The sequence below is a fragment of the Rhinopithecus roxellana genome, chromosome 8 (genome assembly GCF_007565055.1).
Source record: "Rhinopithecus roxellana isolate Shanxi Qingling chromosome 8, ASM756505v1, whole genome shotgun sequence".
Taxonomy (NCBI): Eukaryota; Metazoa; Chordata; class Mammalia; order Primates; family Cercopithecidae; genus Rhinopithecus; species Rhinopithecus roxellana.
In genome coordinates, this window is record NC_044556.1 from 101004861 (window position 1) to 101023947 (window position 19087).

At 44.4% G+C, this 19087-nt stretch overlaps 1 protein-coding gene across 1 annotated transcript in view; it reads left to right on the forward strand.

Moving 5' to 3' along the window:
- The first annotated feature begins 3278 nt into the window (after window positions 1–3278).
- Window positions 3279–19087, forward strand: part of ACTN2 (actinin alpha 2) — a 76147-nt gene continuing 60338 nt past the window's right edge. Inside the window, 1 exon segment of the mRNA XM_010384678.2 lies at window positions 3279–3404. Coding sequence (XP_010382980.1) covers window positions 3279–3404 — 126 coding nt within the window.

The following is a 19087-nucleotide window of genomic DNA, read 5'->3' on the forward strand; positions in this document are numbered from 1 at the left end:
TTACATTTGGGTAAAATTTGATTGTTGAACGTTTTCATATTCTTATAGATAAAATTTTTGAGCTTTAATATGGGACATGGTTAAGTTACTTGGAAACTATTATTTTCAGGTCATTTTTTCAGGTTTTGCAGACAGGACCAGTACAACATTTAATCAAGAGCTAATTTCCCTCCAGGTCGGAGTACTCTGATGCTTTGTGGATTATAAGGTTTTCCACCCCGGCTGATGGAAACAGAACTATTCCTGGCCCTTTATGAATTCAAGAATCATTCCTTCTATTCCTTTCGGTACTTTCTTTCCGTGGCCTCAGGCAGTTTCCTCTCATGTATTCACTGATCAGATTCCAGGGGACAGCAGATCTCCAGGATTTTCTCTCTTTGCAGCTCTATTTTCTCCTGTAATTGGCCTTGCAAATTCTGATGTTTGGTCTCTCTGAACTCTCAGTTTACGGAGACCAGTAAGCTGTGCCTGGGTACCCCTCTATTGCATTGCATCTGGAAATTTTTCTCCAGGCTGTAAGCTGAGGCAATTGCAGTACTCACATTTATTTTCTGCCTCTGAGGGTTCATTGTCCCTCTTTGCCTGATGACTAATGTCTTGAAAACCGTTGTTTTATGTGTTTTTTTTCCCCAGGCTTTAGTTGTTTCAGGCGGGATGGTAAATCTGGTGCTGTTTTTTCCATCTCATCTAGAACTTTAAGTCCCCACAGTTAATTTTTGAAAACTAAGTTGAACAACGTAGCACTTTTTGTAATTGTAGATCCAGTTTCTTTTCTTTTCTTTTCTTTCTTTTTTTTTTTTTTTTTTTGAGATGGAATTTTGCTCTTGTCGCCCAGGCTGGAGTGCAGTGGTGCGATTTCTGCTCACTGCAACCTCTGCCTCCCAGGTTCAAGCGATTCTCCTGCCTCAGCCTCCCAAGTAGCTGGGATTACAGATGCATGCCACTACAGTCAGATTTTGTTTTTTTTTTTTTTTAAGTTTCATCATGTTGGCCAGGCTGCTCTTGAACTCCTGACCTCAGGTAATCTGCCCACCTTGGCCTCCCAAAGTGCTGGGATAACAGGCATGAGCCACTGCGCCCAGCCCCAGTTTCTAATAGTTAAAATTTATTGATCAACTTGTTTCAAGTGTATGATTTTAATCCAATATACAAACTCTAAATTTTACATTTAAATCCAAGTAAATTAGCTCAGTCACTATTTCTAGGGATATTACTTCTTCCAACAAATGTTTGAGCACCACTATGCGGTGGACACGCCTGTAGTTACTGGGGTCTACAACTGTGGACCAGACAAAATCCCTGTGTTCGAGGAATTTACATTTCAGTGAGAAGGTTTTTGAAAATGTTAATACGGCCGGGCGCGGTGGCTCACACCTGTAATCCCCACTTTTGAAGGCCGAGGCAGGCGGATCACCTGAGGTTGGGAGTTCAAGACCAGCCTGACCAACATGGAGAAACCCTGTCTCTACTAAAAATACAAAATTAGCCAGGCGTGGTGGCACATGCCTGTAGTCCCAGCTCCTCGGGAGGCTGAGGCAGGAGAATCGCTTGAACCCGAGAGGCGGAGGTTGCAGTGAGCTGAGACCGTACCCTTGCACTCCAGGCTGGGCAACAAGAGCAAAGCTCCATCACCCGAAAAAAAAAAGTGAATGCAATCTATTTGCTAATTGTTAGTCTTTCTGCATAAAGCCCCAAACAGTAATGGAGAGTGATGTCAAAATTCTAAGGAACAATGATAAATCCAGACAAACTAAACTTGAAACATGCCCACAAATTAGTAGCCCTGAATCACAAAAAATTCTGTAGCATCTGTGGGCAACGTTTATTCAATTGAGATATAAACTGAATTAGAGGTAGGCATCCTATCAGCTCATTTGGTGCCTAAGGCAACCTTTGGTTTACAGTAGTTGCTCAATACATTTTTGATTAAAAAATTTCAGCCTACTGATCCCAAGGGTCCTCATTTTGCTTCCTGTGGCGGCATAACTGATAGGGGACAGCTAGCCAGCACTAGTGGGATGAAAAGGCGTTAAGTGCAACCCACAGGGCGACATGGAAATACAACACGAAGCTGGCCGCTTGCCCTTCATTGTCAGCTCTCTTAAATTTATGCCTGGCAGGTGAGAGCTGACACTTCCTGCCTTTGGTTTGGTTCCTGACATTTTAATAGGATGGGTCCAAATCCTGTGCCTTGATTTCCCCAGGTGAGGGTGGGGAGGAGAGAAGGAAGAGGGGATTCTGTAGCTTTTAAACTTTACTCCATGGGGGGCTGTATGTATGTATATGTGTGAGAGAGCGAGAGGAAGAGAAACGGGGTGGGGGGAGAGAGAGACAGAGATGAGAGAGGTATGAGAGACACAGGAGACAGACACAGATGAGAGAGAGAAAGAGAGACACGAGAGAGAGACAGACGAGAGAGACGAGACAGACAGAGAGACACAAGAGACAGTGAGACACAAGAGACAGAGATGAGAGGAGAGAGAGACACACGAGAGAGAGAGACACGGGAAAGAGAGACAGAGATGAGAGAGAGGTATGAGAGATATATGAGAGAGACACGGGAGAAAGAGGGACAGAGATGAGAGAGAGACACGAGAGAGAGACACGGGAAAGAGGGACAGACGAGCGGAGAGAGAGGCACGAGAGAGAGATGAGAGAGAGAGAAGAGAGATCTCCAATGAATATGTGGGAATACATGGAAAACGCGAATTCCGAATGACATTTGGAAAATTTGGCTGTGTTTGGGGGGTCAGGTTGGGTGGCCCTCCCCTGGCCCGCGATCACCCACCTGGGACACAGACGGACCCTGCGCAGCCAACCAGCCGCTCTCAGAGCGTGGGTGGCAGGCGTGGCTCTGCTCGGGCCAGGCCGCACCCCACGCGTTCCCGGAGGCCTCGGCGCAAGGCGTGCAGGCGGCCTCAGGGCGGCGGCTGCAGAGGAAACCGTGGAGGGACCCGGCGCCCCGGTCCGCCCGCACGTGCTCGGGGCGGGGCTGGCTGGGCCTCTACGGGCGGGGCTGGGGGGCGGCGGCGGCGGGGGCGCGGCCGGGCGGCCACGTGACGGGCGGCGCGGCTATTAAGCCGCGCGGCAGCTGCTCGCAGCCGGAGCTGGTGCTTCGCCCGAGACTCTGCGCCCAGGCGTGCCGCCCCGAGAGGAGTCGCGCGAAGGTCACCCCGCGCCCGCCGCCCGCCACCCGCCACCTTCGTGGGTCCATTTCCTCGTCAGCCCGTGCGTCCGAGCTCCTCGCGCCCCGCCGCAGCCCCGGCCAACCGAGCGCCATGAACCAGATAGAGCCCGGCGTGCAGTACAACTACGTGTACGACGAGGATGAGTACATGATCCAGGAGGAGGAGTGGGACCGCGACCTGCTCCTGGACCCGGCCTGGGAGAAGCAGCAGAGAAAGGTCAGCAGGGGCCCGCGGGCCGCCCGCGCGTGGTGGGGCCGGGTCCTCCGCGGGACTCCCGTGCGTGTGGCCGCGTGGCCTGGCGACTGGCGAGAGGGCGCTTTGTGGAGGTGCTGTGCTGTCCTGTGCCCTTGCAGCCCCGGGGACCCCTTAGGAAAGAGGACATGTCCGGGGACAGGCAGGACACTGGGCGTCGTGTGTGTGCGCGCGCGCGCGCGTGTGGTAGCAGCATCGGAGTCACAGATGTGGTTCTGTTCCTCACACCAACCCGCGTTAGACCAGGATCTGAAGGGGTCTCTGGTCTGCTCCTGACCCCTTGAATCTGTGACCTTGGCCCCCGAGTTATACTTTCCTGGCCCGTTTGTGTCCTTTTACCCCAGCCTCTCTCTTCCCCATTGAAAGAAGCAAAAGAACATCAGCTTCATTGCAGTTTCCACCGGGCAGCCCCTAGAGTCATGGAAAGTCATTTATTCAATCTTTTGGGTTCCTTGGAGAGGGATGTTGTATGAACACTAGACATTTACCGATAGTCACAATTATTTCACACTCTATTTATAGTTCATTGAGGTAAGCACACAGGGACGAAGGAGTCAGCCAGCTTCTGAAAGCTCCCTCCCCGTTTTGATTGGCGCTCTCTGGGGGCCCAGTGGAACATTCCACTATTTCAAGGTTTCCTCTTGATCCTCTTGGCTAGAATAAATAGGGAATGCTCACCAGGAGGCTTAATCCTGCCTCTTACTTGACTAGGCAAGGAGCCTGCTTGGGTCAGGCATGACAACGGAGACCTGCTAACCCAACCTTAAGATAAGAGGGTTATGGTAAAAGCCAAACGCTCTGAGCTTTTCCCCCCCTATTTTTCTGGGCGTGAGGCAAGATAGATTTCCCTTCTAAGGGCCTGCTTTAAGTGGATAGATAGCCTGTGGTGACCATAGCGTGTATGGGAATCTCTGTATAATTGGCTCTGTAGTTGATTGTGCGATAGTATTTGGTGAATAGGAGTGTGATGGTGAACACACATCCCAAACTTCTCTCACAGCAAACAGCGTTAGCTGGAAGGAGAGATAATTATCAAATAACCAAGCACTATTTTTATATCAGGATGTCTCTTGTCTACCCTCTCTCCTAAAATACCATTTACTATTTTTATTTTAAAGCTCTAATGTAGCTACATTTCAGTCTCTCCCCGAGTTTCTTAAGGCTTTTACCATCCCTACCTTTTTTAGAAAATGGGAGTAATGAGTAGAAACAACAAAACTTCGAGCCGTCTACCGTTGTTTAAAGTACTGATTGTGAAGGAAGCACATGGCTTGAAGATTCCTAATGTGTCATCTGGACCAGCTGATGCATCATCCATCAGCACGAAGTTAAAAAGTGACCTTAAGTTTTAGCAGTGAGTGTTTTTTTAAAACAATTTCCTCAAATTTTGATTACTGCACTTTTCGTGGATTAAAAAAAAGGTAACTCCCTAACTCCCGGTCATTGTTTTAAAAAATTGCTTTCTTATGAGGAACTGTAAAATAGCTAAGGAATTGGACAGGTAGTCTGCCCATCATTTTTGAAAGTGATAGTCTAATCACAATGCTTTCTGTTGCCTTTTTTTTTTTTTTAAGTACAGTAAGATAGCAGGATAGAGGTAATGACAATTTCCGGAGGCCACATTGACATCCCTTCCACCATATTTAATCTTTTAATATATTTGCAGTATTTTTTTGATATATGGCTTTTAATTATTTTAGGTTTGGGATTCCCATGTTGACTGTATTATTATAATTGCATAGCACTTGAAGTAAAGTTGATTTACTTCAAGTAAATTTACTTAAGTAAAGTTGAAGTAAAAATGACATACTTCCAGATCCCAGTCCAAAATAATGTTAAAAAGTTTAACATGATAATTTTTTTTTTTCTTAAGATAGTTTGAATGTTGTACATGCATGGGGGGTAAAAACTACATTAGGACAGATTTAGAAGATTCTCTATTTCTACTCTCGATTCTCTATTTCTACTTTTGGTATAGACCCTGCTCAAGTCAGTAAAATAATATTGAACTGTGAGCTCAGTGCAGCCAGAGCAGTGGCCTCTATTTATGTCCTATGAGACAAACTGCTGGAACCGGACGAGGGTAAAATGCCATTGTTTCTATTGTGGGCTACCTTCTCCACACTTGCCATTTCGGTGATATGCTGGGTATGAGATCTGTCAACAGATGCTGGTAGCACATGATGACGTCCGTGGTGTCATAATGGATGTGATGCCTAATTATATCTACAGTTCAGAGAGTCTCATGGGCTACGGTAATCCTTGCTCTGTGGTGTGGAATGAAAGCCTTGTTGTAGAAGGACTTTATAAAGTGTAATGTGTTTTATAAGAGAAGGGAATCCAGAAGATAGTGGGTTTAGCATGAGTGCGAATAGGTATTTCAATGTGTCTACCTTCTCTTTCAAGAGTGTGTTAGGAAGAGTGTGTTACACACAAGAGTGTGTTAATAGGGTTAGGAATATTTATATTTTCTATAAAGAAATATTTTACTTCATACAACTCATGGGTAGAAGAAAAATGCCTACAGTCTTACAGATATCATATATATATATATACACACACACACATGTATGTTGTATATATAATATACAATGTTTAGAGTTAGGATTTTGCTCTGTTGCACAGGCTGGAGTGCAGTGGCATGATAATAGCTCACTGCAGCCTCGACCTGCTGGGGTCAAGTGACCTCCATGACGTCGAGGCATGCACTACCACCACACATGGCTAATTTTTTTATTTTAAAAACTTTTTTGTAGAGACAGGGTCTCACTGTGTTGCTCAGGCAGGTCTTGAATTCCTGGCCATTCTCCCACCTTGGCCTCCTAAAGCGCTAATACTAAGGATATGAGCCACCATGCTCAGCCCCAGATACAATATTTTAAGACACCGAAATGCTGAGGCACACTCTTGGAGTGAGAATGTTTTACCATATAGAACACAGTTTAGGGATATCAATTTCTAAGTAAATTGGGACCTCTTCAGTGGACTGTTGAAACTTTCAGAGTGTTGGTGTCTAGAAGTAAACGTCTCCTGGAACCAAGGAACACATTGAGCTTGTACCTCAACTGAAGCCTATTTGGGAGGTGACTTGTCAGAGCAGCAATGCTGAATATGTTTGCTATCTTCACAAGCTCAGGGCGCTGTCCTTAACTGTACTGGGAGGCTAGAGCAGACCTTTTAAGGAAACGAAATATGTTTTGATACGTAAAGGATCCTTATGTCCATAATCAGTACACGGCTTGATAATCGATAAACTTTTCTAAGTGTTCTGATTGTTTTCAATAGTCCCTAAAGAAATTCAGATTCTTTTGCACTCTTCACAGTTGAGATGGCTGGATTCACCTTGGAGCACCTCCTGTCAGTCTGGCATTTAGGCGAACGTGTTGCCATGTCGGGTCAGGCAGCCTGGCAGGATGCGTGTGCAGAGGCAGCCGCCCACGGGGTCCGGATTAAATAGGGAGCCTGGGAGGCTTCGAGTTGCCCCTGCCCTTGTTCTGTGGGCAGCAGCTGCTGATTTAGAGCACAAGGTGAAGGCTCTTCCTGCCTAATGACACATACTCTTGCATGAATTTTTCCTAGGAGAAAAGGCACTAATTGTTCCAACGATCAACAAAAAGCTTGTGACATTTCTCAGATTCATGAGACCCAGATCAGTCGAAGCTCTGCCTGGTACCCGACTACAGTTGAATCACTAAATGTTTCAAGTCTCAATTTCTTCACCTAGAAAATGAAGATAAATACCTGTCTTTCTTAACGCACGGGGTTTTTTGTCTGGATCAAACAGTTAAACTATTTTATGGTGAAGGGGCTTTATACATTGTAAAGCGATCTGTAAATGTTCAGGTATCATTATCCTTGTGCACCAAATATTTATTAATCAGCACTGTGCTTAGACTTGTGAGGGATAATGGAGCATGAGATTTGGCCCTTGGTGACCTTGATATACTTTGAAAATTATGGGGAAGTACACATCACAGAAAATTTACTATTTTAATCGTAAGTGTACAATTCAGTGGCGTTACGTCTATTCACATTATTGTGCAACCGGCACCACTATGTGCCTCCAGAACTTTTCCATCATCCCACGCTCAAACTCTGTACCCATTAAAAACTAGCTTCCCATTCCCCCCTCCTCTGGTGTACTTTTTTTGTTTTGTTTTGTTTTGAGACAGTCTTGCTCTGTGTTGCCCAGGCTGGAGTGCAGTGTTGCAATCTCAGCTCACTGCAACCTCCGTCTCCTGGGTTCAAGCAATTCTCCTGCCTCAGCCTTATAGTAGCTGGGATTACAGACGCTGGGTAGCTGGGATTACAGGTGTGTGCCACCATGCCTGGCTAATTTTTTTTTTTATTTTTAGTAGAGACGGGGTTTCACTTTGTTAGCCAGGATGGTCTCAATCTCCTGACCTTGTGATCTGCCCGCCTCGGCCTCCCAAAGTGCTGGGATTACAGGTGTGAGTAACTGCACCCAGCCTGGTGTATTTTTAAAGATAGGATTTATACACTGGAACACTTGGAACTAAGAAATTAATAATAAGTGCATATTAAACAAGAAATTGTTTAATAATTGCAAGAATAAAAGTTAGCTGGGTGCAGTGGCTCATGCCTGTAATCCCAGCACTTTGAGAGGCCAAGATAGGAAGATTGCTTGAGCCCAGGAGTTTGAGACCAGCCTGGGCAACACAGCAAGACCCCATCTCTGCAAAACAATAAAAAATTTAGCCAGGTGTGGTGGTGCACAGCTGTAATCCTACCTACTTGGGAGGGTGAGGCCAGAGGATCATTTGAGCCCAGGAGTTTGAGATTGCAGTGAGCTGTGATCGTGCCACTACACTCTAGCCTGGGCAACAGAGCAAGTCCCCATCTCAAAAAATAAAAAATAGTAAGTGTAATACAATAAGTGTTTACCTTTGGCACTATCAGAGCACCCTGGCATCCCTGCACTCACCCTCTCATCAAGAAATGGGAGAAGTTCGAAGGTAAGAGTATAGAAGGAGAAAGTAACCAAGGTGGCCAGACCAGAACTCAGGTCTCCCAAAGCCTAGCTCTGTATTGGATATGTCTGTGTATTGGATATGTCTGTGGCTTAGCTCTGTATTGGATATGTCTGTGTTTGTGTACGTGTGATAGGGAGATAATACCTGACGCTAAAGATGCATATTCAAACTTAGAAAGTTGGATCCATGAAAAAGGGCCAGGTTATAGAGGGCCTGGGATGCTAAGGTGAGTGCAGACTTTATTCTCCAAACCATGCAGAGCTCTGGAGGTCTTTTGAGCTGGGGAGACCCATGCTTACAGAACTAGTGTTGTTGGCAGGATAAATCTGAGTGGACAGGGACCTGAGGCTGGAGGACCCAGGCAAAAGCCTATTATGGGACCATACAGATAAAGTGGTGAGGATTAGAACAAGGGGGCTGTTAGAAGCAATGGTGAGGAAGGCATCAATTTGAGAGTGATCAGGAGGGATTATACGAAGTATTAAATAACCACATGTTGTTCCACAGTAGGCTGTGGTATAAATCCAATTAAGTAGATATGATCCTCACCATTAGAGCGCCTGGATTTTAATGTCAAGACAGTGGTATTGACAAGTAACAGCCAAACTAATGAGGAGAGTCTGTTTATCCACTGGGAGATTGTGTCTGGATAAGAAGTTAAGTATTTACAGGATGTGTCATTATTCCATGCAGGGAAAGGAGCCACCGTGCTGAGGTGGCAAGTCCGGTGTACATGTGGCCATTGCTGGGAGGGAGAGGTGGAGTTGTAGATAGTCTTTGAGAGCCAGAGGAAGTTCTTAATGGGCAGAAGTGTCAAGGAAGAGGTTAAAGGCAGAGTCTTGTGTGGGCACTAAGAAATCTCTGTACCCAGAGGGACTGTAATAAATATACATGTGGTTTGCTATGGAGAATCACAGGTGCAGGAGTTCTGAGGCACAAAAAACACTCTTTGTCTTTACATCCTATTTGGGACACCGTGATGTGTCCTGGGGTTGCCCTAGGCCTTCAGCCACCTTCACCAGGTAAGAAACTTAAGCCCATAATAAGATTTTCCAGGAGTGTGGGAGGGGGAATATAACTCTTAGCGGGGAAACTTAATTAACGCAGCCTCAGAAAACTGTCAGAAAGCACCGCAGTCGGTTACTGCAGCTGGGAGACACCTACAGAAAAGGCGCAGTTCTGGAGTGGGTGAGGGCGCTACCATGCCGAGCAGAGGAGCTCACACGGAACGCGTTGGAGGACAGTCAGAATCCTACCGCCGTTTCCCTGGGAACGGCACTAAGTCTTCCAGAAAGAACAGAAAGCAAAGATTGGGGGAGAAGCTTGCAAACTACTATGCTAGACACATTTCAAAGGAAGGAAAATCTTAAGTGCAAGAATTTGGCCTTTCTGAAGAAGACTGAGGACAGTTTTTGTTACAAACATATCTGAACACATGCACACGCACACACACGCACACACACCACTTCCCATCTCCACAGCTTTCTAGTTTGGAAACTAGAAGGTGTTTTTACCTGCAACCCTAGTGAGGAGCAAAATATAAATGGAACACAAGCATGATTGTTCATTCTTTCATTCATTTGGCAAACATTTTTGTGGTCCTTCTAGGGACCAGCGGAGAGAACTGATGACACCACCATGGCCCTTAAGGAGCTTACAGCCTGGTTCAAGAGACAGGAGTGGTCTGTGAGAAGCACAGAGGAGGGGCATCTGCTTCAGCGAGGCTGATGTAAGGAAGGTGTTTTCAAAGCCAAAGGTGTTTCAAAACCCTCCTGCTTGGTTCTCCTTCATGGTGAATGGAAATGTCTTTCTCCCAGGTGCCCAAGCCAGAAACCTGGGTGTTACCCTTGCCGCCTCCTTCTCTCCCACACCACAGCCGTGGGGTCACCACCTCCCATGGAGTCCTCTGGACCCTGCCTCTTCCTTTCCCTGTGTGCTCCAAGGCCTTCAGGCTTTCCGCCTTCCCTGCGGAGATGAGGGTGGTGGCCTCCCTTTTTGTCACCCTTCCAAGGGTCATGCTCGTCTGCTGGCTTTTCTCCAAGACGCTGCCAAGAATGATCTTAATAAGACACAAGCCTGGCTGTGGTATTTTCCAGATTCAGGTGTCTCTGTGGTTCTTCGTTGCCTTCAGGAGAGCGTTCAAGCCTCTTACGGTGGTTTGTGAGGCCAGGCCTGAACTAGCCCCATCGTCTGTTCGTTCACCACCCCAGCATCCCTGCTGCGGGTTTTTCAAGATCTCATGTCCCTGATTGCTTGTCACAGTGTCTGACTTGAGCCCTTGTCTCTTCCATAGACCCTTCCTTCTCCACCTATCTTGGTAGTACCTCCTGCAGCTGTTTCACTAGAAGGCCTGCCTGCTAGAGCAGGGGTCACGTGATGCTCTCTTTGTCTCCCCAACGAGGGCTGTGAGCAGTAGCTCTTCTCTGTAGGTGCCTGTGCCTCACTGGGCTCACACAGAGTCTGCACTTCGATTTTTTTTGTTTTTCTTTTTGTCTTCTTTTTTTTGAGATGGGATTTCACTCTTGTTGCCCAGGCTGGAGTGCAGTGGCACAATTTCAGCTCACCGCAATCTCCACTTGCTGGTTTCAAGTGATTCTCTTGCCTCAGCCTCCTGAGTAGCTGGGATTGCAGGCATGTGCCACCATGCCCGGCTAATTTTTTTATGTTTTTAGTAGAGATGGGGTTTCTCCATGTTGGTCAGGCTGGTCTTGAACTCATGACCTCTGGTCATCCACTTGCCTTGGCCTCTCAGAGTCCTGGGATTACAGGTGTGAGCCACCGTGCCTGGCCTTTTTTTTTTTTTTTTTTTTTTTTTTTTGAGACAAAGTCTTGCTCTGTTTCCTAGGCTGGAGTGAAATGGCATGATCTTGGCTCACTGCAACCTCCGCGTTCTGGGTTCAAGCGATTCTCCTTTCTCAGCCTCCCAAGTAGCTGGGATTACAAGCATACGCCACCACGCCTGACTAATTTTCTGTACTTCCATTAGAGACGGGGTTTCACCATGTTGGCCAGGCTGGTCTCGAACTCCAGACCTCAAGTGATTGCCCGCCTTGACCTCACAAAGTGCTGGGATTACAGGTGTGAGTCACTACGCCTGGCCCACACTGACATTTATTGAATGAAGAAATTATGAATCATTTCTAAAAAACATTTAGTACAATTACTTTTTTAATTAAAAATCTTTCATTTTAACAATTAAAAGCTTTTTGACAGTCTTTATGATTTTTTGAGCTCTAAATATGTTAACTCCCAACTCATACTCATTTAATGCTTTTAAAAAATGTTCTCTTGAAGTATTTTCTCAAGTCTCCAAAGAGTTCCCTGACTTGATTTTTGTTGTAAGTCTGAGCTGTCGAGGCCCGGAGTGGTGGCTCATGTCTGTATTCCCAGCACTTTGGGAGGCTGAGGCAAGGCTGTCTCTTGAGGCTAGGAGTTAGAGACTGGCCTGGGCAACATAGAAAGACCTTGTCTCTATAAAAAATTTAAAAATTAGCAGAGTGTGGTGGCGTGTGCTTGTAGTTCTAGCTGCTTGGGAGGCTGAAGTGAGAGGATCACTTGAGCTCAGAAGTTGGAGGCTGCGGTGAGCTATCATGGCACCACTGCACTCAGCTCTGGGTGACAGAGTGAGGAATAAACTTTTCATTAAAAAATGTTCAGGCTGGGCGCAGTGTCTCATGCCTGTAATCCCAGCCCTTTGGGAGGCCGAGGCAGGTGGATCACACGAGGCCAGGAGTTTGAGACCAGCCTGGCCAACATGGCAAAACCCAGTCTATACTAAAAATACAAAAAAAAAAAAAAAAAAAAAAAAAATTGGCTGGGTGTGGTGATGCTCACCCATAATCCCAGGTACTTGGGTGGCTGAGGCATGAGAATCGCTTGAATCCGGGAGGCGGAGGCTGCAGTGAGCCAAGGTCATGCCACTGCACCCCAGCCTGGGAGACAGAGTGAGACTGTCTCAAAAAAAAAAAAAAAAAAAAAAAGTTAAGAGATGGGCTATGTCTAAAAAAAAAAAAAAAAAAAAAAAAAAACGTAAATAATTGGAATTTAGAGCTTTTGGAATTGAAAAGATAATTATGCAGATTTATGTATATCATAATAAAATTTGTCACCATACTTATGAGAAAAAGTTCTGGTAACCTGAATTTGACTTGAAATGAGTTTCCCCCCCAGATTGAAAACCTTTACCCACTTAATAAAGAAAATTCCAAGTTCATTTATGATTCAGAGAAGTATAAATTTAAATTTGTTTTTGTATAGAAAACATGGGGGAAAATTTTTTTGAAGGTGCAGTGTGTTTCACAGTGGTGGAATTGGAAAATGGAGACAAGATTGCAAATGATTCTGTGGTCCTGGGAAAGAACTGGCATATGCAGTCTTCATACGTCCCAAGTCCTAGTCCAAGAAGTTGGCATAACTTTGATCTGTCTTATTTGTTTTTGCTAGGGGGTAAATGTGTTGGTCATAGTCTTTAGAAATTACTATACACTGAAAATAGATTCTTATTAGTATCCATTACAACCTTCTCATAAAAAGCCATGCTATCTTAGAAAAGACCTATATTTTATTAGTGATTGTGAGAACCAAATGTACAAATAGGTGAATATGAGATTGTTCTGGGGCCGGGCACAGTGGCTTAAGCCTGTAATCCCAGCGCTTTGGGAGGCCGAGGCAGGCGGATCACCTGAGGTCAGGAATTCGAGACCAGCCTGATCAACGTGTAAAACCTCGTCTCTACTGAAAATACAAAAATTAGCAGGGTGTGGTGGTGTGTGCCTGTAATCCCAGCTACTCGGGAGGCTGAGGCAGGAGACTCACTGGAACTGGAGTGAGTGAGCTGCACTAACAGCTGGAGTGCAATGAGATCACGCCACTGCACTCCAGCTTGAGTGACAGAGCAAGACTCTGTCTCAAAAAAAAAAAAAAAAAGATTGTTTTGGGGGAATGGGAGCAGTATTTAATATGAAGCTATGATTGCGTTTTGCACAGGTAGTTATAATTGAGATTGCAAAGACAAATCAAGAAATCCTATCTTCTAAAGTCATGTAGAGTCTTTAAGTTATTTTATTATAGTCAAACAAGATGTGAAAGTGACAATTACTTTTAGAAGAGGTAATCTCATTGCTGTTTAAGAGGATTTTAAGATAATTTATATGTAAGATAGAACCATATGAAATACTTGATGCTGACCATTTTTACCTCCAAAAAGTACAGTCTCTTTGTTTCAACTCTAACAACTTTACTGCTATTGTCCCACTATTTTTTTTTTTTTTTTTTTTTTTGAGATGGAGTCTTGCTCTGTCGCCAGGCTGGAGTGCAGTGGTATGATCTCAGCTCATTGTGACCTCCGCCTCCTGGGTTTGAGTGATTCTCCTGCCTCAGCCTCCCGAGTAGCTGGGACTGCAGGTGTGCACCACCATGCCCAGCTGATTTTTGTATTTTTAGTAGAGACGGGGTTTCACTGTGTTGGCCAGGATGGTCTCGATCTCTTGACCTTGTGATCCGCCCGCCTTGGCCTCCCAAAGTGCTGGGATTACAGGCGTGAGCCACCGCGCCCGGATATTGTTGTCCCACTATATTTGAGGCCCTTGACCAATACCACAAAATAGCCAGGCTGTAAAACTGAATTCTAATCGTTTCTAGCCTTATCTCCAATGTCTTTGGTATTCATTTGTAAAAGTAAAGGGGCTCTTGAGTTGTGTAGAAGTTAAAAATGTGGGATTTGAAGCCAGGTACAGCAACCTGGTGAAACTCTGTCTCTACAAAAATACAAAAGTCAGCCAGGTGTGTTGGTGTGTGCCTGTATGCCCAGCTACTCAGGAGGCTGAGGCAGGAGGATGGCTTGAGCCGGGGGGGTTGAGGCTGCAGTGAGCCATGGATTACATCATTGTACTCCAGCCTGGGCAACAGAGCAAGACCCCTGTCTTGAGAAAAAAGAAATGGGGAATTTGGATTGAGGGCTTGATATCCAATGAATAAAAGGAGAAAAGGCTGGAGATGTAGGTGTGGAAGTTATCTACATATAGCAATGGGTGTAAGTCTTAGGGGGTAAGTGGAAGGGGATCTACCCGAACGGCACTAAAGTGAGCTAAGAATAGAGGACTCCTAGAGGAAGTGGTGATGGGAACTGAACGTGGAAGTCTTGCTTTTCTGGATAAAAACATCATGTATTAGACAACTTGGAACCACTTCAGCTGTCAAGATGTCTTTGATTTTCTTTCTGGAGAAATCTCACCTTGGTATTCTATTGGAACTTTGCCAGTCAGCCCTAAATCTGGCATTTAAGTTTGTTTAGCTACTGGAACAGAAACCAGCACTTTGGTGCTGTGGAATGCAATATCTTTTAGCTCGTGAAACCAGTTCATTCTTTTTTTTTTTTTTTTGAGACAGAGTCTTGCTCTGTGACCCAGGCTGGAGTGCAATGGCACGATCTTGGCTCAATGCAACTTTCACCTCCCAGGTTCAAGTGATTCTCCTGCCTCAGCTTTCCGAGTAGCTGGGACGCCATGCCCGGCTAATTTTTGTATTTTTTTTCAATTTTTTTTATTTTTTATTTTTAGTAGAGACGGGGTTTCACCATGTTAGTCAGGCTGGTCTTGAGCTCCTGACCTCAGGTGATCCACCCGCCGTGGCCTCCCAAAGTGCTGGGATTATAGGCGTGAGCCACCACACCCGGCCCAGGCAAGTTATATTTTCAAAGGAAGCAAAAAACTGTATGAACGTACTTATGGTGGTATGCTCAAGTCTGTGACATAAAATTCTTCTGCACTCAGAATGGTCAGTGATAGGCTTTGCTAAAGAAGGCTTTATTAAACATTTGTAAGATGCCTGAAAAAAAAAAAATAACATAATGTAGAATTTAACTCCAAGATGGGACTTCCTTTTTCAGTTGTATCATTTATAGAATTAAGGAAATGAATTATTGTTCTCATTTAGATGTTTTGTTTTAAGGTTTTAAAACATATTATAGATGTTTTGGGTATCAGAGAAGAACAGTCATGAAAATAGTAAAAGACATATAGAAAAACTGTAATCCACTTAGAGATTATGCGTAGAGGGTGGTATTTTTCTGTTTTGAAACAAACGCATTTTTGAGGGGAGGCAGGTATTCAGGTGATCAGATTAGAAAAATACAAACCATGTGTTTTGTGTTTTATAGACTGTAATATTTCTATTCTGTTATTGTAATTTTATGTAATATGAAGTGGCTGATTATTTCATTGCATACATTGGTCTTTCATGTTAGAATTTGGAGCAGAGGATGTTGTAATTTTTTTCAGTCTAACGTTAAAACCAAAAAACACTGCAATCAGACAGAAGAAGTGATAATATACGGATTTTTACCAGTGAATTAAAAAATGAGAGATTTTCACATATTATTCCTAGTATCCCAAATGATTTGCTGAATAAGACAGAGAAACAACTATTATTGAGAAATTCTAGGCACTGTTGTAACCTTATACGTGATTTTACTGGATCTTCACAACGATCTTGAAAGGTGAATATTATCTTCATTATTTTAGCTAAGTAAGTTAAGTGAGTTGCCCAGCAGTGGCTGAGGGTGGGGAAGTGGTAGCTGGAAAATGCACATAGAATTTTGTCTAATTTATGTAGAAATAGTTCTCGCTTGTAATTGAAATTTTATAAATATGGAGACACTAATTATTTTATTGCATATTTTGGTCTGCAAGTGGTAGAGCTGGATTTCAGATCCAGGCTGCTTAACTGTAAGGGTCTTGATTTTTATCAGTAAACTTTATCTGTTTTTGTTGCTTTCTGCTCGGATTTGTAATGAACCCAGAGCAGAAGCCTGGGATTCAGTCTTTCTGATTTTCCACTTAAAAACCTCCTGTCTTTATGGACAGGCATGTGTGTGTGTGATTTTTTAAATTTCTAAACAGGTACAACTGGGACTGTCTGATAACAGTGAGAAAACGGAATTTTGAGGCATGGTCCATATTGTCATTCCAAGATTTTCCCCAAGTCAATCTTTAGGATTTGCATTGTCCAACAGAAATACCAAAATAGGAGAGAAGGGGCCGCAGGAGAATCAGCTAAACCTCTCAAGAGTTTTAGGGGCCATGCCATGAAGGGCACATTATCAGAGTGAATGCTGGTATGTCTGACGCACTTCCAAAAGAAGCTAGAGTTCAGGATGACTGAGATACTGAGTCAACTCCCTTTTGGAACTAGAAAATGAGACTTTCAGATGTAGGAGCATAGATTAGAGTTATCCTCCTGTGGGTGCCGTGTCTTTATCTGCAGGAATGCCCTCTCAGATCAGAGCTCCATAGGGACTGACCCTAGCACGTTTTGCAATGGCAGTACTGAGAACTCACTTTACATTTTTTAAAAATCATGTTTATTTGTTTAATGTTTTATTATGGGAAATTTTAAGCACACCCCAAAGCAGAGAGAATATAATGAATCTCTGTATTCAATAGGCCAAGGAAAAACCAAGCTTCATGAATAGGTGATGACTAAAAGGAAAATAAGTTTGAATGGTTAATAAATACTTTACTATGAAAGAAACTGGCACAAAGTAAAACTGTGAAGTAGGCTGATGAGTACCTGCTTGTTGCTTTACCATGTTTCAAAATCCTGTTTCCCGAGGCCCCCTACTTCCTGCCGCTGCCTCTGGCCACCTAGGCCTGCTCCACCTGCACACCACCCGCAGACCCCACATTCTCCTTGTGGTTTTTCATGCACTTACTGTCATCATTGTCTATGCCTAAAAATGAAAGATTCCCAAGACCTGCCTTTCTAGGGATCGCTGATATTTTTATTTTATTATTTTATTTATTTTATTTTTGAGACGGAGTCTCTCTCTATAGCCCAGACTGAAGTGCATTGGCACCATCTTGGCTCACTGCAACTTCTGCCTCCCAGGTTCAAGCCATTCTCCTGCCTCAGCCTCCCGAGTCACTGGGATTACAGGCGTGCACCACCGCACCCGGCTAATTGTCACTGATGTTTTTAAAGGCGACTTTTCTGAAACAATAACCCTGTTGTCTAATTCCAGTGAATTTCAGGCTCAGCGGAAGATGGGGAGGCCTGTATATGTGGGTGGCTTACCACAGTGCCCAGGTGTGAAGTCAGTACTGGGGGGGTATTTACTGTGTGTGAGGCACGCCCCTCTCCTCGTACTGCACCTGATCTTATAAACTGACCCTCATCCCCATCAGGTTTATTGAGACGAGTCCTCTCTTCGCTCCACTGACCATTGCTGTTACTGCTTCGAGTGATAAGCCTGACTTTGAGACAGGAGGTGGGAACAATGTCTGAGGATGCTGAATTTGATACTTCTGCATCTGCATTTCCTCCACCTCCCCCGGAGTACAGCCAGAGGAAGGAGCAGAACAGACATTGCAAAGGTTCTTTGGGAAAGGTTATTTTTAGGGGCCGTCTTGCCAAGACTGGCAAAGGTTATTTTTAGGGGCCGTCTTGCCAAGATTGCTTCCGGGGAATTTATTTAGACACAACAGGCCCCTGCCCTGTTAGAGATGTGAATTCCCACATACCTGGGAATGTTCTGGGTAGCCCCAGAAAAGTGCTGGGGAATTTCATTTTCACCCTGAAAGATGAGAGATGGTATGAGGAGCAGCACGGTAGCCGGTGACCTTGGGCAAGTCACTTCATCTCTGAGGACCTTTGTTCCTTATGAAATGAACAGACCATGGTGGTTGGAGTAATTTCAGAGGTAGGGTGACCCTACCTCCAGGTTTGTCCAGGACAATCCCAGTTTGTGGCTTTTGTCCCAGAGGAATTATAAATAGCACCTCCTTTGCCTCTCAGAAGTGGCCCAGTTTAGACTACAAACTTGGGTCACCCTGTTCTGAGGATATACACAGGCAGCCTCATGGAAGGTTAAAATCATGTTGACACCCAAGTGATTTTTTTTTTCCGCAAGTAATTTATACATCAGGTAGTAATGCCTTTTCTGAAAGTGCTGGCCTATTTCTGGAACTTTAGAAATGTAAACATTGTTGAAGTGAGATTTTTAATACTTTGAGATATATGTATATATATCTCATACATAATCTAGTAATTCTGAATCTTTAAATTCACAAATCTTGTAGAAGACCAAGCTTTGTAGAACACGGTGAGAGTAAGCCCTGTGACTGGAGGGCTGTGGGGCCACCAGCCCCGCTGAGTCCTTCTGCGGGCCAGGTTGCCTCTGAAACGGGGATTGCTGTTATGCTTTTGGTTTTGTATTATATGCTATGTATATGGTTTTATAAATATCATATATCCTTACACTTTAGACAATTTGATATTAATATGGGCCAGGCATTAATGACTTTTATTTTACACATCTGCAAAACTCTAAGAGTTAAACCTTATTTAAAGATCTGAACCAGTTACTAAAGTCCTGTCTGTAGATTTGTTCTTCTGACAGCATGTCTTTTCTGAAAATTATAAGAATTTATTTCCATGTTTACGCACTTGAAAATCTAGCCATGAAATGGTGACAAATGTATTTACTGTGTGACAAATCATGTTGAATAGAACTTGTTCCCTCATGTCTATAATGAGACACAGGTAGGGCTGTCACCATGAGAGGCCTTTAAGGACTTGGTAGGGAAGCAGGAAAAATCGTGTCAGAAATGCCTGGTGTGTGACAGGTGAGTTCTGTTGCTGTAACTGCTATCTGGG